This window comes from Chaetura pelagica, unplaced genomic scaffold (assembly GCF_000747805.2).
Source record: "Chaetura pelagica isolate M959 unplaced genomic scaffold, ChaPel_1.0 scaffold38, whole genome shotgun sequence".
NCBI classification, from domain to species: domain Eukaryota; kingdom Metazoa; phylum Chordata; class Aves; order Apodiformes; family Apodidae; genus Chaetura; species Chaetura pelagica.
In genome coordinates this window covers 48156-75494 of record NW_009954181.1, presented here as the reverse complement: position 1 = coordinate 75494, position 27339 = coordinate 48156, and the positions used below count along the sequence as shown (strand labels likewise).

At 45.9% G+C, this 27339-nt stretch overlaps 1 protein-coding gene across 5 annotated transcripts in view; it reads left to right on the top strand.

Annotated features, from left to right (window-relative positions):
• Positions 1 to 4590: 4590 nt before the first annotated feature.
• APLP2 (amyloid beta (A4) precursor-like protein 2) overlaps positions 4591 to 27339 on the top strand; it is a 28964-nt gene continuing 6215 nt past the window's right edge. Inside the window, exons 1-14 of one of the 5 annotated variants that reach the window (XM_010002867.1) lie at positions 4591 to 4639; positions 7877 to 8052; positions 9001 to 9130; positions 12954 to 13066; positions 14550 to 14725; positions 15954 to 16177; positions 17850 to 18017; positions 19944 to 20059; positions 20382 to 20456; positions 21530 to 21688; positions 22981 to 23109; positions 25144 to 25243; positions 25768 to 25938; positions 26530 to 26565. In XM_010002867.1, coding sequence (XP_010001169.1) covers positions 7933 to 8052; positions 9001 to 9130; positions 12954 to 13066; positions 14550 to 14725; positions 15954 to 16177; positions 17850 to 18017; positions 19944 to 20059; positions 20382 to 20456; positions 21530 to 21688; positions 22981 to 23109; positions 25144 to 25243; positions 25768 to 25938; positions 26530 to 26565 — 1717 coding nt within the window. In that variant the 5' untranslated portion in view covers positions 4591 to 4639; positions 7877 to 7932. Of the gene's footprint in view, positions 4640 to 7876; positions 8053 to 9000; positions 9131 to 12953; positions 13067 to 14549; positions 14726 to 15013; positions 15190 to 15953; positions 16178 to 17849; positions 18063 to 19943; positions 20060 to 20381; positions 20457 to 21529; positions 21689 to 22980; positions 23110 to 25143; positions 25244 to 25767; positions 25939 to 26529; positions 26566 to 27339 lie in introns of those variants that run through there. The other 4 variants (XM_010002865.1, XM_010002864.1, XM_010002868.1 and 1 more) reach the window with 4 other exon arrangements.

The window sequence follows — 27339 nt, the reverse complement described above, 5'->3', positions numbered from 1 at the left end:
TTCAATCTGAGAGTTGATTATGTTTGCTCTGGAGCCAGGCTGGGAGAGTTGGGGTGTTCAGCCTGGAGAAGAGAAGGCTCCAGGGAGACCTTAGAGCACCTTCCAGTGCCTGAAGGGGCTCCAGGAAAGCTGGGGAGGGACTTGGGACAAGGGCAGGGAGGGAGAGGACAAGGGGGAAGGGATGAAAACTGGAAGAGGGGAGATTGAGGTGAGAGATGAGGATGAAATTCTGTGCTGTGAGGGTGGTGAGAGCCTGGCCCAGGCTGCCCAGGGAAGCTGTGGCTGCCCCATCCCTGGCAGTGTTGAAGGGCAGGTTGCATGGGGCTTGGAGCAGCCTGGGCTGGTGGGAGGTGTCCCTGCCCATGCAGGGGGGTGGATCGAGATGATCTTTAAGGTCCCTTCCAACCCAACTATTCCATGATTCTATGATCTCCTTTCCAGTTGTCCTGGCAAAATTACCCCATGGCCTTTTTGTAGCGTACATGAAAACATGAACTACCCCTGAAGTTTCCACTTGCTGGACAGCTAACAAGACATCTTGAGTCTCTGTTTCAGATGCCTAAATAATTCCTGCGAGAAAGCAGTAATTAGTCTTGCTGTGCAAGGCAGAATGATGACACAGATTGCAGCAGTGAGGGGTCAGAGATTAAAAGGGGCTGAGCCCACGGTGACCTCAGGGAAGTCTCTTGACTTGCTGCCTCAGTTTAGCTTGGTCATAAATAGGTCTTGTGTCCACGTGCTGTGACATGACTTAGAGTCACTTCTGAAAAAGGACCTTTAAATAGCCCTGTTGCTGTGTTTTGCTGAAGAAGGGAAGGGGTGGCACTAAGAGCAGCCAGCTGATCCTTTGCATGAAAATTACAGAAGTTATAGTACTTAATAAATAAATAAATAATAGTACTTAATAAATAAATGTAAGTGTTTATAGCGTGGCTCTTGGAAAGCTGTGCCAGTCCCAGCCACTCCACACAAGCTCAAGTTTTCAAAGCTTGAGGCCTATCAGTTCATATCCTTTATTTATTTATTTTTTATGGACACACTTCTGGGTACAGTAACATTTGTTCAGGGAGGGTTCCAGTGAAGTTGTTCTGAACTTTGTCTCTGCAGGGGTAGAAAAAAGGATGCCAAAGGCAACTGTGTTAGACAAACAACTTGAGGAAGCCAAGTCTGTGCTGAATCCTGGCTTTGCTGAATTTGATCCCTGCTCCAAGACAAGCTCTGCACCAGTCCTGCCTGCAGTGTTGCTTTCCCTGCCTGCATGTGGCAGTTCCTGAGTGCAAAGTTCTGACAGACAATCTCATGGAGGTTTGGTTTATGGAGCACGATAAACTAAAGGAGGAAGGGAAAATAATCTGCGACGTCATTGGTACAAATTCCAAGGACAAAAAAGCTGCCTGTGAGTCCCAGGTACTTGGAAAACTCCTCTGTTCTCTGCAGAAAGGAAGGTGCAAAAGCAGGAAGGAATGCTCCAGGCTTCAGCAGTGCTTTGCACTTCATAATGCTGGGGTTGCTGTGGGCACATAGGGAAGTGCATAGCTGGTTGGCACTGGGCAGTGTTTGAGGCAGCATGTTGCCCATCAACATGCCATCTAAATATAAACTGCACCCAGGCTAGCACTGCAGCTCCTGTGTTGGTTTCCAGTTTTCTGCAGAATCCTCTACCACAAAAGTCAATAAAGGACGAGCAGATGAGAACTCCACCCCTTCCAGCAAGTTAAAGTAAGCCAAGGACTGCTTTACTGAGATTTCTGCCATCTAAATTCAAAAGCAAACACAGGCTGGTATTATCAGCTCACACCAGATCTGCCTGCAGACAATAATTCTTCCTGTCTTGGACCTCTGCCCACGTGCATTATTGTAATTATCAGCAATTTAAAAAAAAATAAAGCAATAAAGCTAGGATGAGCTGCTGGTCTGTAGATTTACTGCCTGCTGTGTCAGGCATTCATTAGCCTTCCTGGGTTCAAGCCACCTATCTGCTGAATAAAAGCAGGAAGAGAAGCTAAGGAAAACAAAGCATGGAACAGTTTTGAAGCATGGATTGCAAGCACTGTTTGTGTGGACAAGTTAGAAATCCAAGCGAGGGGAATTATAAGTATTCTCTGCAGAAGTTCTTGTGCATTATTCCCTCTGCCAACTGTTGAATTGAAGTGTTGGTTTCCTGAATGCTAGTTTGCCATAAACTGTGAATTCACAGGTGAGATTCCAGCAGTGAATGTTGGGTTTGAGGGCACACTGAGTCTCAGGAAGGCTCAGCTCTGCAATTCTAGCCCAGCTGTTCTCCTTCCAAAAGCTCCACCTTGACACTTCACATCAGGTGGCACTGGTAGAATTTCTGGCTGCAACAAGATCTCTCAAGGAATGGGCGAAAACCTGCACATTTAAAAGCAGCAGTAATCAAGGATTATGCTCAAAAGTATAAGGTAACGAGATCACTGTATGAACTGAACTGTTAGAATTCCTCAGTGGTCTTGAAAGGGTTCAATTTATATCTTCCATGTCTGTGGATATGACACTGACAAAGAAGTTGTAGCTCTGGTGCCTCTTTGTTCCACTCCAGATAGAACGGGAAATGTATATTTAAAAAACAAACCAACCAAACAGAAAAGCTTCTTTCTTTTTCCCTTTTCTGTTTAATTAAGTGAAGGTGGGAAGTGTAATTTATCTGGACTGGGGCTGTGCTGAACAGCTTGTTCTGAAGTCCCTCATGTTGTGGTTCATGTGCATTCTGATTTAATAAGCAGGGTTGCTTTCGAGGGGCTGTGCTTAATTAAAAACAAACAGTGCAAGTGATCTTTCAAAGGACTGCCTGGCATTTTTTGTCAGTGTAGAAGCAAGTTGTAGAATACTTGCAACTCTTCTGAGCAGGAAATCTGATCCAACCTGCAGACCATCCTGTGCATTTTCCTCCAAGGCAGTGAATGCCCTCAGCAGCTATTAATCTGTTTTCTGGCCACCAAGTCGATGCAATTCACAACCGAAGCTTTTTTCAGCAGCTTGTAAATTCTAGAGGTTAGAGTTTCAGTTTTGAAGCAACTTAATCTTCTGTGGTTGCATCCAGCCAGGGCGCAGAGGAAGCTTGGTGGGAAGCAGAAGCAGTATGAGTTTTCCTAGGAGGCTCTAGATATTTCTTTCTGCCCAGTAACCAAGGCCAGCATCTCTGGTCGTGCTTGTGCAGCAGGGAGGGCACGTGCCCTGTGGCTGATGTTTGTGAGAAAGGGCAGGGGGTGGTGGTTTTAAACTGAAAGAGGGAAGATTTAGGTTAGATATTAGGAAGAAATTCTTCACCATGAGGGTAGTAAGGTGCTGGAATATGTTGCCCAAGGAAGTTGTTGATACCCCTTCTCTGGAAGTGTTCAAGGCCAGGTTGGATGAGTCTTGTGCAGCTTGGTCTGGTGGGAGGTTGGAACCTGATGATTAAGGTCCCTTCCAACCCAAACCAGTTTGGGATTCTGTGTTTGCACCAAACTTGTTAGCTGTGAGACTGCTTTTCCTAAGATGTTTGTTCATAGTTTTCCTTCAGAAGCACTGTGCTGTGTGAGCAGCTCTTCAGCAGAAATGGAATCTTAGGATTTCCTGCTAAGCTCACGGTCATTCTGCTTTTGCTGGAACAAAGACTCTTCTTATTCTGGCTAATCTGATCAAATGGGCAAGGCTATTGTAATATTTGCCCTCACAGAAAATTCAGAGTGTAGTTAAATTTGACGTTTTGCAGATACCTTTGTGCTAATAAGGAAAGCTCTCAGGAACTCACTTCAGTGAAATGTAATGACCACTTCACAAAAGAGAAACTCCAGTCGCCCTTCAATCCCCCAGCCCCCAGCAGCATTCCAGAAGGGTTTCCTGAGTAGCATTCCATTAGGGAGGTGAAGAGATGGCATCCTCAGTATGTTGTGATGAGGTTTAACAGATCCTAGAGATACAAGACAGGGAACAGGGGTGTGGTTTTCACATTAATGTCATTCAGAACTAGAATTGCCATGTGTTGCATATGTTTTAGGGGTAGATGTGAAATATTTCACAGAAGTTGATAGGAATTCTGATCCATTGTTGTTCCCAGCATTGAAGAGGAGACACTGGAGAGCAGAAATTACTTAAAACCACAAAAAATCCTCCCTGAAGAACATGATTGTGCTGTGTGATGGCCATGATCTCTCTACCCTTGCATCACTCCTTTGAGATGGTGGATACTTGCAGGAGGAAAAGGCATGAGACCCTTTCTTATAGCATAGAGCCCAGGCTCCTGGCTGGGCAAAGCTCACCCATCAAACCCTGTCACAAGTTGAAGAGGCTGCTAGTAAATACAAGACAGGCTACTTGGGCAGAGACACCTTCCTCAGAGAAGAAGGATATTTAAAAGTTTTAATTCCTGTGTTTTCAAGACCGTAAATCAGGCAGTGCATGACAGGGTGAGGAATTTAACTGACAGTAACTGGCCAAAGATTTATGTGTTTATGGAATCAAATACTACTTTGGTCTTGGAAAGCAAACTGGATTACAGAATTACACCAAAAGGCAGAGCAGAATTTATCATGAAACATCTTGTAAATGCAAGTGCCAGGGAGGAACGTGATGGTTTATGTAACAGTCTTTTCCCAACTAACATTCATCTTGCTTTCATCTTTGGATATATATATTAATAGGGTAATAGCTACTAAAATAATGTTCACTGAGGACACACACAACTGCATCAACTCTCTTCCATGATGTGGATGTTGCACCTCCTGAGCTGTCACTCTGCTGATTTAGGAGATTAAATACTTGCTCCCCAGCACCAAGAGATGCAGCTGCTTCCATTTACGGCTGGGAAATTCCCAAAGAAAAATGTGCTGTCAGTGTGTTCATCCCCCTGCAATGTGGAACGGGTGTGTTCTCTGAAGCACTGAAGAGCTTAGCTAAGGACATGGCTTCATCCCAAGCCTCGTGCTGTTTTACATGTTCCCAGCCCTCCTTTTGCAAAGTGATGCCTGGAGGTAGACTAGTGACCTCAGGTATTGTCAGCCTGAGTGATCTGCTTTTATTTTTGGTATGAGGACAGTTGTAGGGAGAACAGAAACAGATTTTGTCCCAAAAAACTCTTGTAGGTGACTTTCTTCACTACCTGAGTAGCAGTGTGAAAGCTGTGGCCTCCACGGGTGCAGAGGGGATGTGACTGTGCTGTGTTCTCATCACAGGTCGAATGAGATTAAAACACTAAATTAAATAACTGATGGGAATGGGGGCTGGAGGGGGATGGTCGGTGGTGAAAAATGGAAGCCCATAACTCAAAAACATCTTATCTTGCAGACCACGGGGTTAAAGATTCAACTTGTGTATCTCAAAGTTCATTCATTTAGTCAACAGCGCAATCCAAGAGAAGACTTCTTCCCTTTGATTGAAAGTGATGAAATCAAGCAAGTAATTAGTCTCATTTGTTCAGCTGTGAATTGGGGCTTAGCAGGTTCTGGTAGCTACAGCAACAGCACTCTACTGATATGCAAAGGATTTGAGCAATCCACGGAGGAGGAATGATACCTTTGCCATGGTCTGAGGTGTCAGACCGGAGGGAGAGACAGCAAAAATAAACAGCAGCTCCACCGGTGTGTAAACAGGGTGGCCGTGATCTCAGGGCCTTGGTATGTGTCTGAACAGGAGTTGTGCTAGTGCAAAAGCTGTGAAGAGTGGATGTTTCTGCCTCTCAGGATGGAGCCTGTACCTCTCCTGCCTGTGCAGTTACCTTATTTTGCTGCATGCTTGTTAAAATGCTTTGAAGAAAACAGATGTCAAGCACAGGCAGCACTAATGATCTCCAAACCGCTCCTAACACCTACATCTGATTCTCTTTTGATGCACTGTCTTCTTCTTGAAATGGTTAATGCTTTGTGCCTACTTGATCTTGCATTTCTTTTTGTTCCTTTCGGAGTTGAGCTTGAATCTTGGATGCAGTTGAAGTGTTGTCATAAACCAAAACTGTGCTGTGGATTGTTTCCTTTAACCTGTCGAGTCTTGTGCTCTGTGGAAAGCGGTTGTTGGTACCAAAGTGGTGTTTGTTTGCAGAGAGATAAAAGGCCCTCCCACAAAGTTTGCATTTGTGGGTTTATGGAGTTATGAAGGATCATTCTGTGCTTCCCTTTTTCTTCTGAAACCAGCAGGGTGGAAAGCAGTGCAAGAGCTTGGGCTTTGCTTGTTGGAAGCACATGAAATGGTTTGACTTCTGACAGGACCAAGTTACTACACCTTGTTGCTCTATTGTATGTGAGGTGTGTAACTGCCTCCTCTCGTCCAGGACAGAGCACAACAAATGTGCCCACACCAAACTGGGAGGTATGTAGGGACTTGGAAGCATTTTTTTAAATGGGACATGCCAGTTTCTGTTAATGCAGTTCAATATTTAATTACTTTGTGATCTGAGTGAACAGACTGTTTCTCTTAAGTGATGTGTGGCTGAGTGGTTCTTAAAACTCAAGGGGTCATTTTTCTCAAGTTAAGACTTGAATTTATGCTTTTGTGTCTCAGGTTGGTCTTACTCCCAAGCACTAGCCATGTGTTCAGTGCTAAGCAATCCTTGACTCTCTGCACGTTGAGATGTTTTCTCTCCAGGCAGTGGCTTTGTGTGTAGGTGAAGAGGAGGAGAAATGAGTTAAGTATAATGGAGTTAATTTTTTCTGGATATCCAGCAGCTAGGAGCTGTACACAGGTCCAGTTGCCCCCTTCATCCTCTTGGCACCTTCATTTGCTTTAAGCATACACATTAATGTAGGTTGTTGGGGATCTGCAGGCAGTGCCCACAGTGATGTCTGCATTTCTGAGTGCAAAAGTTAAATGTGAAGGCAGGACTGGTGGCCAAGGATAGTGTTGCCTGCCAGGAAAAAAGAGCCTCGGGCCAGTGGTGCCCTGAAGCCTCTGTGTATTGTTGTTTCTCATCTGCCTTGTCTGAAGTACTTGAAATGGATTACATTCCTCTAAATGCCTTAAAGAGCTTTTGGTGTAGGAGTTCATCTGGTTTTTGCCTCATACCACCTCTTTTCTTTTTTTCTTTTCCAACAGCTAGTGGTTATGCAGGGAGAGAGAGGATGTTCAGCTCCCGGCATCCACTCAGTCTTTTCAGAAAAACCCCAACTCTGCAATTTAATTTAATCCCCTTTTTCTTCTGTTGGTCAGCCAGCAAGATTTCAGAAAGGGAACCTGACCTTGTTTTCATTGATCAGTCTGCAGTTTGACCCGAATGTCGGTCTGGGTGGTTGGGGTTTGTTTTTTTTTTTGCTGGTGAGGGTGGGAAGGGCAGGGAATATGCATCAGAAACCTGGCAGTGCAGATTGGGGTGCATGGAAAGAGACAACAGGCTTTGAGGAGCTGGTTACAACAGCTGTGTTTTTCTCATGCAGCAGAAGTCATCTTTCCTAGCATGTCCAGACAAGAAGCTTAGGTGTTTCTATCCCAAATATTTGAGGACTTCAAACTCTGGGAAGGCTTAGTGCAGTGGGAAGTAGTTATTTTATTAGCAGCAGCAATACCTGCTTTGTGTGTAACCTCACAGAGGTGTTTCTGCCAAGAGTTATTAGTATGAGCTACCCTCACATACCAGTTTAGGTTTTTCAGAGTCCTTTTTAGCCTTTGTGGGTGCAAACATTACGTGTGAATAACTCTTGGTTTTATTTTTGATAAGCTGTTGTTGCAGCAATAAAAACAGTGCTTGGAAAAACAAACACCAGGCTGGTGAAAACTTGATGTGGGCTCACCAGCTTTAAGGAATAGGGCTGTGAAGTAAGTTTGCAGGACTCCAGTGCTATCTGGATTAAGCCAGAGCTCTCTGAGAAGATGCCAGAGGGTTTCTGGTTCTTGGAGTTGTTCTGCTTTCCATCAGATAAAGCCATCAACATGTTTTGTTTGTCTTCACAGGCACTGGCAGCCAATGCTGGGACAGGGTTTGCAGTGGCAGAGCCTCAAATTGCCATGTTCTGTGGGAAGCTAAATATGCATGTGAATATCCAGACTGGAAAATGGGAACCTGACACTTCTGGGACCAAGAGCTGCTTTGGAAGAAAGGAAGAGATTCTGCAGTACTGCCAGGAGGTGAGTTGTTCTGTGGGAGCCTGAATCTTCACTGCTATGGAATTGGATTCCAGTTTAGCTGGTCAGCAGCAAATCAGCACTGGAGGAGACTAACTTGTGTTTGGCTCAGTTCTGAGAGTTCTTCTCAGAGGGATGTGGTGCAGTGAGAGGACACACTGTGTCTGGCCTCTGAGATGTTTAAAACTGTTTTACAAGGCTGATATAACTGAGACTACATTTGGCAGCAGCCTAAATATCAGTGTCTGGACTTGAGAATTTGAACAGGGCACAGAGATCATATGAATACATCCTAAATGGAGCAGGCATGAGGAAACCTGAGGAGGTGGGTGTGTATTAGCTTGAGAGGTGATGAGAGAGTCTGAAGATGCTACTAAACCCTGTTTGTTGGTGATTGCCCCCATCCAGAGGGTATCGTGCTGCAGCAGGTAGAACGGAGAAATACTTCTGCACTGCTGTGCAAAGCCAAACACCTCAGCTTAGTACCAAGGAAGGGTCCTGCCCATTGACCTGGCTTTCTGCTGCCACAAAGAAGTGATGACACATTCCATTTTTCAAGCCCTGTGTGACAAGCAGCTGGGGCTTTTTGATGTCTTCAGCTGCTGTAACTTTGCTCCAGAGGAGAATGTGTGTCCATGTGGAAATTTGAACTGTTTTTTTTTTGTAGAGAATCAGCCTCTCTGCTTCTGAGCCCCATCCAACCTGGTCTTGAAGACCTCCAGGGAGGGGGCGTCCACAGCCTCCCTGGGCAACCTGTTCCAGCCTCTCACCACCCTCACAGGAAAGAACTTTTTCCTAGTGTCCAATCTGAGTCTCCCCTCTTTAAGCTTCAAACCATTGCCCCTTGTCCTTTCACTACACACCCATGTAAAAAGCTCTTCCACAGCTTTCTTGTAGGCCCCTTCAGTATTGGAAAGTTGCTCTAATATCTCTCTGTGTCCTGTTCAACAGATGTACCCAGACCTTCAGATTACAAACGTGGTGGAAGCGAATCAGCCCGTCAGCATCGACAGCTGGTGCAAGAGGGGGAAGAAGCAGTGCAAGGACCACACTCACATTGTGGTGCCCTACAAGTGCCTGGGTGAGTGTGATGGGTTTGTGCATGCCTGTGGGGGGAGCAAAGGATTGCCTCCTGGCCTCCAGTAGAGAGGAGCATCTGAGTTTCTAAGGCTTATCCACACCAGGTTGCCATTTCCACATGCAAATTCCACTTAAACATTTTTATTTCCACAAGAGGGAACTCTGCCTTTCTTGAGCTCATCGACAGCTTGATAACAGCTGTGGTGGAATAATGGTGCCTGGCATGAAAAAGAAATTCCCATTCTCTCTGCAACTGCCATAAAACCTGAGGGCTATTGTATTTGAGTATCACAAAGACATTGGGATTTAATACTCTGATCCTATATTTGTGGAGCTTTAATATTTTGTTGCCTTGGAGACTTAGTGTGTTCAAGCTTCCTGCTTTGGTTTTGGCAGGAGACCTCCATTCTGTTTCAATGCCTATATTTAAACTTTGCTGTTTCAAAGAGGCCCTGCTTCTTGCAGCTGTATCCCATGTCCCCACTTTGAACTGTGGAAGAGTATGAGCTAAACTGGGATGGATTTTGTGGTGCTTTCCAGAATCTGTCCACCCACTTCAATCAGGCAACATGTTTAACTTCTTTACCTTGCAGCTTTTGACCTGTAACTTGTGCCTGGCACTGTGCTGCCCTACCTGTGTTCTTACTAGTGAGCTTAGCCTCAGCTGGCTAAATCTTTTCTTAGTTATTTAAGTTAAAAGACTTGTTTTGCAGGAAATCTTTTCCAGTCTTGGATGGTCTGATTGCTAGGAGCCTTTGGTGGGAACCAGTTGTCATCATTTGTGTTCATATCTCAGGTTAGCATGTGGTTTGACAGAGGAGAACACAAGCAGATCTGCAGACCTGTAGGAGTACTGTTCTCCCACGGGTAATCCCTTCCACTAGATGGTCATAAAGCATTTCATAAGAAATTACATTTGGTGTGGGTACAGCAGAATGATGCATCTTTCTGTAGATATGGAAAGTCAGGTTTGAGAAGCAACCAAACCCAGCTGGTTAGATTGAGAGCTTCTAATGGACATAAGGATGAAATCAAGGTCTCTGGATTTATAAGGGGTTACCTCCTGTAGAAATTATCCTCCCTCAAGCCTGTTCTGCAGCTGATTTTGGTGCCCTAAACTTTGATTCCCCTGAAACTATCCCTTTCAGGTTTTAATCAATGTTGTTCACAGTGTTCTTGACTTGTTCAGCCCAGCATGAGGGCACCTTTGGTTTTCAGGGCTGAGTTGCAAGTCAGTAGTCCATGTGTGTATGAAATACCTTCTACTTATGTTTAGCTGTCCATAAATTGCTCCATTTGATTATGTTTCTCTGGGCTCCACATGACTCTTTGATTATAGTCGATTTTTGTTGCTGTTCCTGCTGGTGTCTTCCTTGCTCCATCAATGCCCAGGCTGTCTTGAGGTAGGATCTTGCCATCATACCACGTTTAACCTTCTCCCACCTCCCCCCACCAACAAAAGCTCTCTTGTATTTCAAAGGTGAAGAGGGGAGGAGAACCCATTAACGCTCTCACTGAACTGTAAAAATAAAGGTAACAATAGGATGATGGGAACAGGGCTTAGCCTGGGAAGGTGTGAAAAGAAACTGCTGACAGTTTTGGCTGAGCTGTTAGGTGACATGAGAACACCTCTTATGCCTGCTCTGATCTGAAAAAGGGGAGGATTTTTCTGGTTGTGATAGCAAAGGCCGTGGGTGGGGAAGGTGTAAGGGTTTTCCAGTTCCTAGGGGAACTGAGATAACCTCCCCCGGGTCTTATGCCCAGGATTCAGTCGGTTTCAAAACCTTTGATTATAGTCGATTTTTGTTGCTGTTCCTGCTGGTGTCTTCCTTGCTCCATCAATGCCCAGGCTGTCTTGAGGTAGGATCTTGCCATCATACCACGTTTAACCTTCTCCCACCTCCCCCCACCAACAAAAGCTCTCTTGTATTTCAAAGGTGAAGAGGGGAGGAGAACCCATTAACGCTCTCACTGAACTGTAAAAATAAAGGTAACAATAGGATGATGGGAACAGGGCTTAGCCTGGGAAGGTGTGAAAAGAAACTGCTGACAGTTTTGGCTGAGCTGTTAGGTGACATGAGAACACCTCTTATGCCTGCTCTGATCTGAAAAAGGGGAGGATTTTTCTGGTTGTGATAGCAAAGGCCGTGGGTGGGGAAGGTGTAAGGGTTTTCCAGTTCCTAGGGGAACTGAGATAACCTCCCCCGGGTCTTATGCCCAGGATTCAGTCGGTTTCAAAACAGCTGTTTCAAAATGTCTCCTTTTTTTTTTTTTTTTTTTTTCAACTGGTTATTGTATTTGATCATTTTGAGTCTTCTGCCTTCAATCCCCAGCACCACAGTCTCTTAATCTTAGTTTGCTCAGTTTTACTTTTCTTACCAGGAACTTTTTCACTAATCTCTCCTAAGAGGGAAGAAGGAAGGATTATTAACTCAAAATTGTAACTGCCTTGTTTTGAGAGAAGAAAATGGGAAAAATACCATTTCTCGGTTGTGTCTATTAGCTCAAAATGTAACTAATTGAAAAGGGAGGATAAATGCTAGTTCATTTAATTATCTTGCAGCTGTCATCACATAATCTGTCCTTAAACTCTGCTTGACTTGTGTGTAGTGCCTAGAAGTGTCCATGAGCTGTTGGTATCAGTACTAAAGGGCTGCAAATTGTGCAAAATACTTATTTTGAAATCTTAATGTTGAAGGGTTTGGGCTTTTTTGCAAATAATTCTCCCTGGAGACTCCCTGAGAAAAGGCATTTGACTTAAAGAACTCTTCTCCAGTTTTGACAAGGGATTCCAAAAGCTGCCAGTCAGGATGTTGCTTTGAAACACTTGGACCCAAGATCTTTTCCAGGTCTTCTCAGAGTTTCCTTATTTAAAAAGAAAGCAAAATCTCAAATTTGAGAAAATGTCACAGCTTGGGTTCCATTGGCAGTGTTTGCAAAAGACTTCTTGGAACAGAAACTAATGCTTGTGAAGTTCTGATACTTACTTGACACGTGTTGGTACCAAACTTGAGTTGTGGTGGAAACTGAGGCTAATGGCTTTTAAGTCTGAGCTAATAGAGTCTGTAGAGAATGATTCTCTCTCCCTCCTGCCTTCCTCAAAAGCAAAACTCTGGTTTAAAGATTGTGCCAAAATGTCTCCATGCTGGTGAGGCTGTGGTTATCTGAGTGTTGGAATGCAGTGTATTTGCTGACTCTGGTTCTGGGTTCTTTTTGGGCTGGATAGGTTTTATTTTTGCAGCTCTCTGTGTTTTGCTTAGGACTGTCCGAGTCAGGGAATGTGCTGCAGTTGATCCTGAATTAAACCATCTGGAAACTGTTTAAAACAAAACAAAACCAAACAAGACTTACTCAGATGCCCAGATATTAAAAACATAGATAAAACTTGTGGCACCTAAACATTTCCAGGCTGTTACAGCACCAGACAGCACGAACTAGTTCTGGTATGAAGCAGCTGGTTTAGAGATTGGTGACTAGGTGGTTTGAAAAAGTTTGGATGCAGGTGCAATCTTTTCAAAGACTTGTGTGAAATCTCTTCAGTCTATCCTGTCTGTTCCATGAAGGACTGTTTATTAACATGCACTGTAAACTTTGCCTTCAGCTCAGCCTCAGGGTTTGCAGGAGGATTCAGGGCTCAGCCCCAACTCCTCTTTTCACCTTGGAAAATCTGGGACTTATTCTCTTAAATTTACAGATTGCTGCTGGCTCTGACTTGAAGAATATACCAAACCTTTCAGCAAAATGTACTTTGGAGTTCTGACTTTGGCTTTGTTTTCTGCTGGAAGCTGGACACATGTGAACTATGGATGTTTCTTGTTTTCCAGTGGGGGAGTTTGTGAGCGATGTCCTGCTGGTGCCGGAGAAGTGCCGGTTCTTCCACAAGGAGAGGATGGATGTGTGTGAAAGCCACCAGCACTGGCACACTGTGGCTAAAGAGGTAATGGAGCCACTGTGACAGGAATATTTACCTGGGTTTGTCCCTTTGGATGCTCTAGTAGTGAAGCATAGCAGTGTTTTATCTCTGGGTGAGGTGCAGAGCAGTGGAAAACCAAAGTACTCAAGTGACCTAAGAAACCAGTGTAGCTGAGTTAGTCTTCACCCTTGAAAAGCTGTCCTAAGTAGCTTGCCCAAGATCATGCTCTAGGATGGAGCTAGGGATTGAGATCAGCTCTTGAGGATATTCCTTTAACCAATGGCTCATCCTTCTTTGCAGGGTAGGGAGCTACAGTGGTGATGTTTCCTCTGTTCCTTGCACGTTTTTGGGTTAATGTACCTGCTGCTGCTGGGGATTTAGTTGGAAGTGCTTGCTTGAGGAAAAGCTGAGTTTCATTGTGACTGATTAGTGGAGGTTTTACATAAGAGATGGATTATCTTCTCAGAATAAATCTAGCCCATGGGGGGGGTTTGTGGGGTTTTTTTTAATCTGACTAGCAAAAATGTTTCAAATTCTCTGCACACCCGTTTGAACTGGGGATAATAAAAGTAAAATCATGATGAAATGTACATGTTTTCCATTTTGTAGAAGCAGCAACTGCAGAAACAGCAGCACAGTGATTAGTTGTGATGGTGCTAGTAAAGAATGGGGTTAAGGATGCACCAGTTGAAGTTATCTATTTCTTTGAGTCTTGGGAACAAAAACCCATCTAAATAAAGCTGTGCTAGGGGAATTGCCTTTTAATTGAGGATAAACTTGTTAATATTGAGGATATTTAAAAATCATTTGCTTTCAATACACTTGGAGAACTTTTCCAGAAATCCTGAGCTCAGTTTACATCCGTGTGATAACAAAGCAAAGCACAAAGGGGTTCTGAGGTACATAATCAAGCCTTTCTTACTTCATTCTTTTCTGGGGCGCCACAAAGCCACGTATTTTCTTAGCTTAAGAGAAGTATATAGACATAATGTCTAATCACAGTTTGCATTTGGCTTTTTCTGGAGTTATCTGATTGATTTTCCTCTCTAGCCTGTTAAAATAATCTTGACACAAAGTCCATTTGGGTGATTATTCACTTATTCCAATGTAAAGTTTAACAGATAAAGTTTAATGAAATGGCCTGCCCAGGAGAGCAAACACCAGTTGTGTTACCTTCAAGTGCTCTCTCCCTGGAGCTGGCACAAAACATCTAGTTATTTTTGCTGAACTCAGCCAAGCTGACAAAATGTGCAGTTGCCAGGGGTTGGGGGCTGTTTGATGGGTTAACACCAGGAAGCAGTGCATGGCTCTGAGTCTGGGCCTTTTCTGAGGGTTTTGCTTAAGCTACAAGTTTTAAATCCATTTTCCATTGTTCAGGCTTAGGTTTTATGTTGCTGTTGCCTTTTAGACCATTGGTAGAATTCTTGGGTTCTGTGACAGGTGAACTTTGGCTTTATCCAAAGCAAGAGCATGATGGTAAGCTGACATGAATGGGCTCCTCTTGCAGGCCTGTCTGACAGAAGGGATGATCCTGCACAGTTATGGGATGCTGCTGCCCTGTGGAGTAGACCAGTTCCATGGAACAGAATATGTCTGTTGTCCTCAGACAAAGGTTGTGGATGAGGCTCTGTCTAAAGAGGAAGAGGATGAAGATGAGGATGAAGACTATGAAGTTTATAAAAGGTAGGGTTCTGAATGGCACAGATGTGAGGCTGCTGTATTGTGAATATTTCACACAGCACTTCCCTTCTGGTGAGGAATGAGAGGAGAATTGCACAGAATCACAGAATCATTCTGGTTGGAAAAGACCTTTAAGATTGAGTCCAACCATATCCTAACTCTACCAACCATTAACCCAACTCCACCAACTCCAGTGCTTAAATCATGTCCCTCAGCACCACATCTGCACATCTCTTAAACACCTCCAGGGATGGACACTGGTAAGCTGACATGAATGGGCTCCTCTTGCAGGCCTGTCTGACAGAAGGGATGATCCTGCACAGTTACGGGATGCTGCTGCCCTGTGGAGTAGACCAGTTCCATGGAACAGAATATGTCTGTTGTCCTCAGACAAAGGTTGTGGATGAGGCTCTGTCTAAAGAGGAAGAGGATGAAGATGAGGATGAAGACTATGAAGTTTATAAAAGGTAGGGTTCTGAATGGCACAGATGTGAGGCTGCTGTATTGTGAATATTTCACACAGCACTTCCCTTCTGGTGAGGAATGAGAGGAGAATTGCACAGAATCACAGAATCATTCTGGTTGGAAAAGACCTTTAAGATTGAGTCCAACCATATCCTAACTCTACCAACCATTAACCCAACTCCACCAACTCCAGTGCTTAAATCATGTCCCTCAGCACCACATCTGCACATCTCTTAAACACCTCCAGGGATGGACACTCAACCACCTCCCTGGGCAGCCTATTCCAGTGAAGACAATTTTTCTAATATCTACTCTAAACCTGCCTATGAGTTTCCCAAAGGAGTGTCCTGAGCCTGAAAAAGCCTTGTAGAGGGTCAAATGGCTTTGCAGTGCTCCTGTCACTGGAGGAGCTATCAGGCCCCTCTCCCTTCATCTGAGACAGCCAAAAAGACTGATTGCTCAGCAGCTGTGTCCCCCAAATGGATTGGACTTTCACTTACTGGGGGGAAGCTGGTGAGAAAAGGCAAGGAAACCCCCCTGAGCCAGAGGCTTGGAGCAGCTCTGCCTGCAATAGCAGGTGTGTCTGTAAGGAGGGAAGTCCTGTGTCTGCTGTTGATGGACTGATCAATAGCTGGTCCATTTGTGTTTTCCCATGTCTTGTGTTTCTAGAAGAGATGAAAAGAGAATCATTATTCTGGTAGATCAAAGGTTGGCTGCAAAGTGATGAGCTTCAACTTTGCCCCCTAACTGATCTGTATCCCTTCAGTGAGTTCCCTACAGAGGCAGGAGTAGAAGACTTCACAGGAACAGCTGTGGAGGAGGAAGATGAGGATGAGGAAGACGAAGGCGAGGAGGAGGAGGAGGACGTGGTGGAAGATCGTGATTACTATTATGACAGCTACAAAACTGATGATTACAATGAAGAGACCCCCACAGAGCCCAGCAATGAAAAGGCTGCTCCTGAAAAAGAAGTCAGCAGTGACATGAAATGTAAGACACATTCCAGCCTCTGGGCCTCCTGCTTCCTGGAGGGTGTCCTTGCTGGCTGTCAGTTGGTGATGGGTTTTTTGATCAAGTCAGTAAATGCCACTTGGAAGTTTTATTTGCCAGATAAGTTGGCAAACAGAGGAAAGCTGATGGTGCTTGTGTTTCTTGTGTTGAAATTAACTCTCTAGAGCATGGGCCATATGTTTCCAGATAAACAGCAGCTCTGCTGGCAGCAAGCCCAGTGTTTGGCACAGTGAACCAGCACCTCCACAAAGGTGCAGTGTTGAGTCAGAAAACCATATCTGCATAGGGTGATGCTGAAAAAAAAAATCAGAGGTACACTAAGAATTTAAAATCTTAGTTTTGGGTGATTACCTTGGATTAGGTGTCTTGTACTGGCTTTGCAAAAAGGAAGCTTACTGTAGAGTGGGCCATACTCTGCAGAGGTGACATGAAGGTGCCATTTAAGGGTGAGGAAGGCACTTGGTGCTGCTTTAATAGCATTTGCATAAACCCTTCTCTTTAATGATAGAAAGTCAGTCAAGATAACTGGCCTAGTTTTGTGGTACGAGTAATAAAACTGCAGGAGTAACCCATACTACACTTGCAGTAGCTTTTGTTCAGTGGTAGGTGCCATTGCAGAGGGGATCTACTGGGCTTGTGGTGCCTCAGCCTTACACCATGTCCTCTCTTTACATGTAGAAGTGTTTGCAGGGGAAGGAGGAGAGGAGAGGGAGTGAAATTCAATTAGCTACAAATCACTGAATCATTGCCAGCAGTTCTTGCATCTTTTTGGTAAAATGCCAGCATGCTGCAGATAATTCTACTAGCTGAAACAAGGCTTGGCTCATATATGCACAGGGCTGGTACAGATCTGCAGGTGATGAAACAGACTTGAAACACTGTGATGGGGTGTCTGTTTTGGTGGTCTGCAGTGTTTGTTTTTTTCCTTGAAGTACTATGAACAGTTGCTAACTTGTACACTATGTCTGTTCTCCTGCCCCAGAATAACCCACTGCTTGTATTGCCTGCTTGCTGTGGAGCAGTCCATGTGCCCTGGCTATCTGGAGTTCCAATATTTAGTGTAGAGAGGTTTCAAAATGAAAAACCTAGTGGCTGAGGATTGTGTTCCTTTTGCTTGGCCTGCCTTTTCACTGGCTCTTAACCTCACCTTCAAGATGCAGTGTCCATCCAGGCAGACTGCAGCAGAACAGGACATCTTGGAATACTTGAAGCAGCCCTAATGGGTTTCCTTTCCAACATGTTGGTTTCCTACAGTGGAAGCTCTACCACTGGGACACCTGAGGCATAAAGCTGAGGCACCAGCAAGACAGATCTCTGCTGGTTTAGCCTCTAGCTAAGGAGAAATCACTCTTGCAGATGAAGCTTCACGTTTAGACAACTGCTGGGGCAGCCTGCTGCTGTGTGTTTGCTCCAAAGCACCAAGAGCAGGCAGCTTGCCCAGTAGAGCTGGCAAGCTTTGTGACAAATGCTTTTGCCATGTTAAAAATGCCCCCCCAGAACTGAGAAAAAGCTCTTTGGTTGGTGACGCAGTGAGGCTGAGGCCGGTGCTGGTGCCCCAGGATCTGTGAAGTACAGCCCCTGTGCTTTGTGTAAGTCACTGGGCAAGGCCTGTGCTCCTCACCAGCTGATGTTCTAACCCATCTCCACACAGCTGTCTGCTCCCAGGAGGCCCTGACAGGGCCCTGCCGGGCTGTGATGCCTCGTTGGTACTTCGACCCTAACAAGAGAAAATGCATTCGCTTTATATATGGAGGCTGCGGAGGCAACAGGAACAATTTTGAGTCAGAGGAGTATTGTATGGCTGTGTGTAAAAAGATGAGTAAGTCCTGCCTCCCACTGGCCCCTTTGCAGCTGGCCTCTGTCTGTCTGGTGTTCCGTGTCCCCTCCTCCTTGCCTAGGTCAAGAGAGGATTCATGTGTAGCTCACCCTGTTGGTTCTGGTGTCTGCAGCAGTTCTGTCTGTGCTCTTGCAGCAACCTCCTCTTGTCTCTGCTTCTCTAGGTCTTCAGGCTGGACTTTCCTGGGGGGAAAGTGGCTCTTGGTGTATGGTGTCTGTGCTCATGTTGGCTGGAAGCTCTTGCTGAGGGCTTAGGTGTCAGCTTCCAGATCTACCGCAGGGACATGGGGCTGGCTCTGACCTCTTGTGCAGGCACACAGCTTGCCTGTCTCCATAACTGGCTTTTTTTCCCAAACATATGGAAGGAATCTCTTGCTTTCCCAGTCATGTTACCATACATGTGTTTGACAGGTCCTGAAAGCTGCTGCTCATCATCCTCCTGCTATTGTATTTTGGGGAAACATCAGACAAGTAATATAGAATTCAGATTCCCACTTTCAGCTGAGTTTGAAATATGAATTGTGACTCCATCTCTGCATTTTTGAGAGCTTGAGGTTTTTGGCACCCATTTCCACTGGCTTTTATGTCAGATGATAAAACTACCAAAAAAACATTTTAACCTTCTTATTAATCTTATTGTTGAACCTCAGCACTTCCACTTCAGCTACCATTAAAGCCTTTTGAAAGGCTTTTTGTGTTATCTGGGGCTTGGCAGTCTGACTGTACAGCCATAATCCTATTTACAAAATGGGCTTCATGCAAGTGCTTTAGATTGGGCTGATCTCACTGAAGTGGTGAAATAAAAGATGTGGATGTCAGGAGCTTTTTATACAAAAGTTTGTCCTGTTACAGAGGGATTTGGGGCTGGAAAGAGGGTCCTCTGTGTTCAGGCTTGGTTCAGAAATTCCATGAGCAGGCCCTGAGTGCAGTACTGACCTGACATCTGCAACAATTCTTTCCCCTTCTTCACTTCTCCTTCCCTAGTTAGAGTCAAGATTTGTGGATTCAGGTGCTTGCTAAACTGCAAGCTAATTATTTTTCTGAGGCTTGCTGTCTTTTGATGACCTGCTGGAGGTTTTTTCCCCTCCCAAAGGACTCAAACACTTGAAATGTTGCCTTAATTTTCCGTTTTTGCCCTCACTCTGCTAAAGGGTAACAACAGAGTGCATCATGTTTGCCTGAAGTCCTTTCAGAAAGGGCTCTGGGTGTGTGGCTTCTAAAACTGTAGCACAGAAACTTTGCTGAGCATTTCCTCAACTGCAGTACATAGAGCAGAGCCCCTGGTGTGGATTTTAGAGGTGCTTGAGGTTGTCAGTTCTGAAATGTTATTTCTCCCTTTGTTGGATTTGAATGTCATAAAGATATAAACCATCCAGTTTGCTGGACAAGTTGATTTGTTACACTGAGCCTCCTTCTGTTGCTGTCTTGTCTAATATCATTGCCTGTTAGTCCTGCATGGTGCATCTGGTAGGGAAGGTAGGTTTGAAATGCAAAATGCTGGGTAGTGTTTTCTGCAGATTTATTATCAAGCTCCCTAATCATGTAATGATGTCTGGAGCCAGCTTGTCAGCAAACAGCTAATGCACAAAAATTCAGTTAAACTATCCAAAGCCATCTAAAAGGGAAGAGGAAACCAGTTCTTTATTGTGCAACCCAAGTAATTGTGTTGCTGGAGCTGAATAATGCTGGTCTCAGAGCTGATGTGAGGACAGGTGCTGGGAGCTGCAGTGATTGCTGTTCTCTTGGGCTGATGGAACCCACTGATGTTGTGCAGTAAATTGGCAGCTTACAGATACCAAAATGGCCTCCTGATTGGTGGTGGTTCAGCAAACTCAGCCTGCCAGGTTGTTAATGATGCAGTCCAGGAAACAGTTTCCTGAGCCTCCACTTACCCTTTCCCTCTCTGCAGTGCCAACTGATGATGTGGATGTCTACTTTGAAACCCCAGCCGATGACAACGAGCACGCCCGCTTCCAGAAGGCCAAGGAGCAGCTGGAAGTCAGACACCACAACCGCATGGACCGGGTGAGCATCTGGCTCCAGTCCCTTCTGCTGCCCCTCTTCTGTGAAACTGCTGCTGAACTGACTCCCATCACCAGCCTTCCCTGTGTTCCTTGAATGTGGCCACACACCGTGGCAGTTAGATTTTCATCTCCTCATTCCTGGGAGAGGAGAATCACTGGGGACACTTGGCTGGCTGCTCAGAGGGGTCTAGTGCTTGGTTTCATCCCCACAGCAGCTCTGTTGTGCCTTCAAAACCTAGCCAGGCTGTGCAAGGCAGATTGGCTCACAGAGACCAGACATAAATTTGTCTCTTGTTGATGTGTTTTGTCCTTTCCTTGTCCAGGTGAAAAAGGAATGGAAGGAAGCAGAACACCAAGCTGTAAATCTCCCCAAGGCAGAAAGGCAGACCCTCATTCAGGTAAGAGTTGAAGGATCTGAAGAGGAAAGTTACTGGTGTTATATCCAAAGCCAAAAGACAACTGAGATGGAAGAACAGCTTTCCTGCTCTATCAACAGCTGCCTTTAGAGGAGATTTGTTTCAATTGCATGCTTTGTTCTTAAAGCTGGAGATAATCCAGAGCTGTGCCAGGTCCTTTCCTACACCCAGCAGTAGGAAGCTGTCTCACCCCTCAAGTGGAACAACACCAGAGCCAAATTGTAACTTCAGACCTTTGGCCTGTTTTGCAGTAACCAGCAGTCTCACAGCCCAGTTCAGACTGGCCCTGGCTCTCTGGATGCACATTTCCTGTTGGGGCAGACTTAGTGAAAAGCACTTAGGCAGCAGATAAAGCTGGTTTGCTGCCAAAATGCCAATCGTCTGCCTTGTGAGGAGAGTTCAGTTAGACTGTGAAGTTAATCAGGGATTTTCTCAGTGTGGGGTTGTTAGGAGCAGGCTCTTCTGGCAGTGACACCTATATGAAGTTCCCTCAAACCAGTATAGGACTCAGTGGCTGAGTCCAGCTTTTAAGCCCATATGGAAAAATTCAAAAAGAAAAATTCACTGTGGGCACAGCTGGACATTGGAATAATCTCCCAAGGGAGGTGGTAGATTCCCCTACATTGGACACTTTAAGATTCAGCTTGCCAGGGTGCTGAGCCATCTCATTTATGCTATAGTAGTACCTAGAAAGGCTGGCAGATGATCCTTGAGGTCCCTTCCAACCTGGCACTGTATGATTATGGTTCTGTGAAAGGGTTCATACTGTGTCAGTCATTCAGTGCACTCTGGATCTCCCAGCTTCAGCATGATCTTTATCTGTCAGGCCACATGCCCTCTTCAAACCTTTGAAATGGGTAGTGAGGGAAGTTTGGAAGCCAAACTGTCACTATTGAATTTGCAGACCTGCATCCAAGTCTGTCAGTGCCCTCCTTTCCCTCTGTGAGTGCCCAGGACATGCAGGGTGACAGGCTCCATTTGTGCTGAGCAGCGATGACAGCAGGTGACCCTGACAAATGCAGCGCCTTTCATACGGACTCCTTCCTTTGTTCCAGCACTTCGAGGCCATGGTTAAATCTCTGGAGAAAGAGGCAGCAAGTGAGAAGCAGCAGCTTGTGGAAACTCACCTGGCTCGTGTGGAAGCCATGCTGAACGATCGCCGTCGGATTGCTCTGGAGAACTACCTGGCTGCCCTGCAGGCTGACCCACCACGGGTGAGTGTCTTTGCCACCAACTGGGACAGAGGGTGGCACAGAGTAGGGTGGAAGGTGGGAATGTCTTGGTGAGAAGGCTGCCTGTGACCTGGAATCATAGAATCATGAAGGTTGGAAGGGACCTCAAAGATCATCCAGTTCCAACCCCCCTGCCATGAGCAGGGAACCACCAGACCAGGCTGCACAAACCTCATCCAGCCTGGCCTTAAAAACCTCCAGGGATGGGGCATCAACAACCTCCCTGGGCAACCCATTCCAGTTCCTCACCACCCTGAGAGTGAAGAATTTCTTCCCAATATCTAACCTAAATCTCCCCTCTTTCAGTTTAAAACCATCACCTGCTGAGGTAGAAGCTGGGAGCAGTTTCCCAGTAAAGCTTTCTCCATTGTGGCGGTTGGTGCTGAAGACTTTGCAGTGAGTCTCCTAATGGACTCAATTTCTGCCTCGTTAAAAAACCTGTGGCTTTGTTTAGTGTTCATAATGCATAGTGTTCTGAGTCAGGCAGCCACGATTTCAAAAGGGGATATCCAGAGGTTAGCACAGGTGATTGTGGAGTCTCCTTCTCTGGAGACTTCCAAGACCCGTCTGGACACGTTCCTGTGTGACCTGCCCTGAGTGTTCTTGCTGCAGCAGGGGGGTTGGACTCACAGAATCACAGAATATTAGAGGTTGGAAGGGAACTCCAAAGATCATTGAGTCCAACCCCCCTGCCAGAGGAGGACAAAATAGAAAAAACAACCAAACAAAAACAACTTGGGCAGGTCACTCAGAAGGGCATCAGACAGGTCTGGAAAGGCTCCAGAGGAGACTCCACAGCCTCTCTGGGCAGCCTGTCCCAGGGCTCTGTCACCCTCACAACAAAGTTCTTCCTGATCTTGAGGTGGAACTTCCTGGGCTCCAGTTTGAGTCCATTGCCCCTTTTCCTGTCCCAGGGCACAAGTGACAAGAGCTTGTCCCTGCCTTCTTGATGCCCTCATGTATTAATAGACATTAATTAGATCCCCCCTCAGGCTTCTCCTCTCTGGGCTGAACAGCCCCAGGTCTCTCAGTCCCATCAGGCAGGTGTTCCAGTCCCTCCATCCTTGCAGCCTCTGTTGGACTCTCTCCAGTAGATCCCTGTCCCTCTTGAACTGGGGAGCCCAGAATTGGACACAACACTCCACCAGGTCTCACCAGGGCTGAGTAGATCCCTTCCAACCCTTGTGATTCTGTGACTGGTCTGTGCTGTACCAGGGGGGCTGATGCCTGCAGTGCTGTGAGGCTGTGTGTGTGTGACCCGCTGTCTCCCGCAGCCCCACCGCATCCTGCAGGCGCTCAAGCGCTACGTCCGTGCCGAGAACAAGGACCGCCTGCACACCATCCGCCACTACCAGCACGTCCTGGCAGTTGACCCAGAAAAGGCTGCACAGATGAAATCTCAGGTATGAGAAACCTTCCTCTCAAGAGAGCCATTGTTCCCCAGCAGCTGGAGACTCCAGGAGCCTTCTCCTTTTTGCTGGGTGCTCCGGCAGCTCCCACCTGCGCGGTCCCCCCGCCTGCCTGGTGCCTGTCCCCACACGGGCTGCCACAGCAGTTCTCCTTGGCTCAGTGCTACAAACTGCAACTCTGGCCTTACCCACACCTTGTTGTTGGCCACAGTGAGAAGTCTAGGGGTTTAGAACTAGTGTGGTATCACTTTTGTGTTTACTTTTGTGAGATACCCCTGGAGTTATTTGCTGGGGACTCGGTCTTCCTTGAGCAGACTTTGTCACTTCTTCCAAGACCTCGTGTGTATGTGCTGATTTCATTAGACTTGTTCTTCACCATGCCTGTGTTTTGGGTTTTTTGGAATTCTCTTGTGCCTCTGCAAAGTTACTGCCTTGTTTCCAAAGCACATCACCCTTGCCAAGCAGTTGGTATCTCCATTGTTAGCTATTAACAGGTCTGTTGGGATTTTTTTGTGTGTACCTTTGCAATATCTTTAACTCCTTAAAAGCCAGAAATTAATCTTCCTTTATCTGGGTAGTAAGATTCATATTAGGAATGACCTCCTAACACTGAAAGGTCTGTTCATAAGGGTGAGTCCTCTCACAAGTTTAGGGAGAAGCAGAGATAACTGTCCAGTCACAGCTGTAGGAATGTTATGTGTGATTTGCCAGTCCCAGTTTACTGGGGCAAAAAACAACTTTGCTGTATAAACAGTAAATGGAAATATTGTGGTTTAAGAGTAAGACAGGGACTGAAGTCTGTTGTCACCTCTAGTGGGGTGTAGGGTAGTGTTGCAGTGATTTTCTAGAAGTGAAGCTCACACCTGGAGGTGCCTGGTCTCATGGATCTGGGTGCTAGTGGTGTAGCTTCCACTCCTGTCTCTTGGTTGTCTGCCCCTGATTCTGTCTGTCTGCCCCTGATTCTTGATGAGCTGCATCCTCGGGAAGAGCAGCAGCAACTGTGGTATTTACAAGCTGCTGTTTGCTTTGTGCTATGTGTATGTGGTAGCATTTTCAGAGACAGCTTTAGCATATCAAGCACGGCCCACCCTGACCCTTTGTTCTGCTGCTGCCAAAGCCCAAGAGGGAGTGTGTGAACTGTGTCCTTAAGCTAAAACCCAAACAGTCCTTAATTCTTTCTGAAGGCTGCAGTGTCAACAAATCACATGCAAGGAATGTGGGTGGTACAGTTCAATTTCCATTCGCTTTACTTCTACCTGCACTTTAAGCTCCTCCATCGATTCCCTTGGTTGACAAGGTGCCACATGTAAAATTAAATTGCTTTCATCCTTGCTCTTAAAAGTCAGGTTGAACTCCTCAGCTTTTCTCAACGTTTGAGCATCCATATACATGTTTTTCCTTGGTCTACGTGATCCCTGATTATGCAGCACCCTCTTCAGGTCAGGCTTGACTTCACCAAGGAGTTTAATATGCCAGGGAAGAGTGATTTGAGGTTGCCCAGAGTTTGAATTTATTTTTCAGATGAAGGGAGAATGCTGTTGCCAGGGGGTGGATGTAGTGGGTGTAAGACAAATGTAATGGCACCCTTGTTCTGAAAGGCACCTTTGTTCTGAGACCAGAGTTGATAAATAATACTGTCTGCTCCCTTTGCCTGTGTCTTTTCCACTAGTCAGGAGTGATAGACCATTTAATAGGGCACTTGCGTTTAGTTGCTGCAAGCAGTGAATTCTGGCTGTACCTGGCGTTTGGGAAATACCAGCTTCAGTGTTTCCAGTGGGGAGCTGCTTACAGCAAGTTGCCTGAATCCTCTCTATCCCTATTCTATCCCAAAATACTGAGGGTGCCATGTACCAGAGAGTGCTGTGGCCAGTGCCAGAGAGCTGGACTAGATGGACCTGTGTCCCATTTCTGTTGTCTGTCCTGGCAGATCCACCAGGAGCAGATACTGTATTAAACAAGTGACATACCAGTGCCAGTTAAATGACTGACAGTCTTTGCCTACTCCAACACACTCCTGTGCATCTGCAGGTGATGACACATCTCCATGTGATTGAGGAGCGGATGAATCAAAGCTTGTCCCTGCTCTACAAGGTGCCATATGTGGCTGAAGAAATCCAGGATGAGATTGGTGAGTGTCTCTGTGCCAGCTCCCGTGCCACCGTGTTAGCTTGCAAGCTTTTCTATCTCATGAGGGCTCCAGAAAGGTTCCTAGCTTCTTTGAGGGGATGCCCTCAACACCAAGCACTTGGATTTAGGCTTAGGTACCACAGGAGAGATATTCTCTGGGACAGAATAGCTGTCCATTTAAAAAGAGTTAGCAACATCCAGAACAGCAAAGCTCTCTCAAAGGGAGATGAAAAAGATCCATAAAAATAAGCAGATGGTTTCTTGCTTTATAGGAGTTTAATCCCATTTTGCCATAACTTCTTGCCACATCAAACCTCTTAGCCCTTATTTGTGTGTATTTCTACATGCAAATGTATTTCTCCTATACTGAGAATTCCAGGTGAGACTTGGCAATGTGCAAGATGAGGTAACCTGGCACCTTGAGCAGTGTTCCCCTGCAGCCCTGCCCGGCTCCAGCCATCTGCCCCTTCCTGCTCCTGCCAGGCTTCATGCAGTTTGTGTAATATTTCCTGTTATTCCTTTCAGATGAGCTGCTCCAGGAGCAGCGTGCAGACATGGATCAGTTCACATCCTCCATTTCTGAGTCCCAGGTGGATGTCAGAGTGAGCTCTGAGGAGAGCGAAGAAATTCCCCTGGAGGGGAAACCGTTCCGTCCGTTCCAGGTGAAAACCTTCCCAGCCCTGCCTGAAAACGAAGGTATGTGGAACTGAAAACTGGGTTCACTGGCTTTTCAAAATGTGGGTGATTTTCCTTAGCCTGCAGGCTTGGTGGCTCAGGAAGCTCCATCCCTTTGGGTGATCTAAGAACAAAGCAGTCATCCCAGCAGTGCCCCTCAGCCTCCAACCATGGGCAGTGCCACTAGTGCTTCACACTGAGCTGCTGGCTTGTCTTTCCAGTTCCTTCCTTGCTAAATTGTTTTATCTCTTCCCATGTTGTAGGGAGTGTGAAATATTTACTGTGTGGCTTGATTTGGGAATGAATTGTCAGTCTTTAACCAAATGCTCTCACGTAACATGAAGCCTTTGTGCCGTGACCTACTGAAGGGCTGCAGGACTTCTCTGTATTTAAAAAAAAAAAAATCTATATTTTTTGTATCATCAGGTGTTGACAGCTGGTGTGTGTGTGTATTTATTTTTAAAATGCTTGAACAGAGTCCTGAGCTTAAAGAAAGCTGTATGCTAAAAGCTTTTCCCAGGGTCTGAGTCAGAAATCATGCGCAAGTCTTTTTTCCTTTCTCTCTTAATCTCCTTTCTCTGCTATTTTTGTTTTTGTTTTCCCTCCTGCTAGATCCTCAGCCGGATTTGTACCATCCAATGAAAAAAGGTTGGTTCTAAGCTGCTCCCTCACAGTGCTTTCAATCACTCTCCTACCTTCTCACTGTGTTTGATAGCTTCATTTTAGTTTCATATTCACCTTTATTTTCATTTCCCTGCTCGGGTTTAGATCAGTAACCTTTGATTTTGCTTGTTTAGGCCTAGTGATAGAGCAATGAGCTGGTCTGAGCATCCAGTGGATTGTGTGTGTTCCTCCCTGGTGGGCTCAGAAGGTGTCTCAGGGCATGGAGCAGCTTCCTTGCTCTGTGGAGCCAGCAGTCTGGCTGCAGCCATGCAGCACTTTGCACCTCTCCATGTGCACTCACGTCAACACTTGTCAGAAGGAACCTTGCAGAGCTGATGGTTAATGGGCTAGAGGCTCTTCTGCCTGCTCTGGAGATGAGAGCACTGAGCCAGGGATGAGAGTGCTGCAGCAGGCACAGGCTGTGTTTCCTGGCTGAATGTCCTCCTAGATACTCCAGCATGCAGCTGGCCTGGGACAGATAAGTTAGGAGATTCCTTCTTTGTGTCTGTGGTCTCCTCAGCATCACCTCTTCACATGTAGCATCTCTCTGTACTGGCAGAGTCCTGGTGATTGTCCATTTCTCCTTTGGCTCGTTATTAATTCTGCAGTAACTCAGTGCCTGGCTGAATGGGGGCTGCCTGGGCTTTGAGAGTGACATAGAAATACTGGAATTAAAGGAAGTGCCCAGGCAGTGATGCAGTCTCAGGTGCAGGTGAGGCCTGGCTGATCCTGCCACAGGTCCAGTTCCTGAAGCAGGAA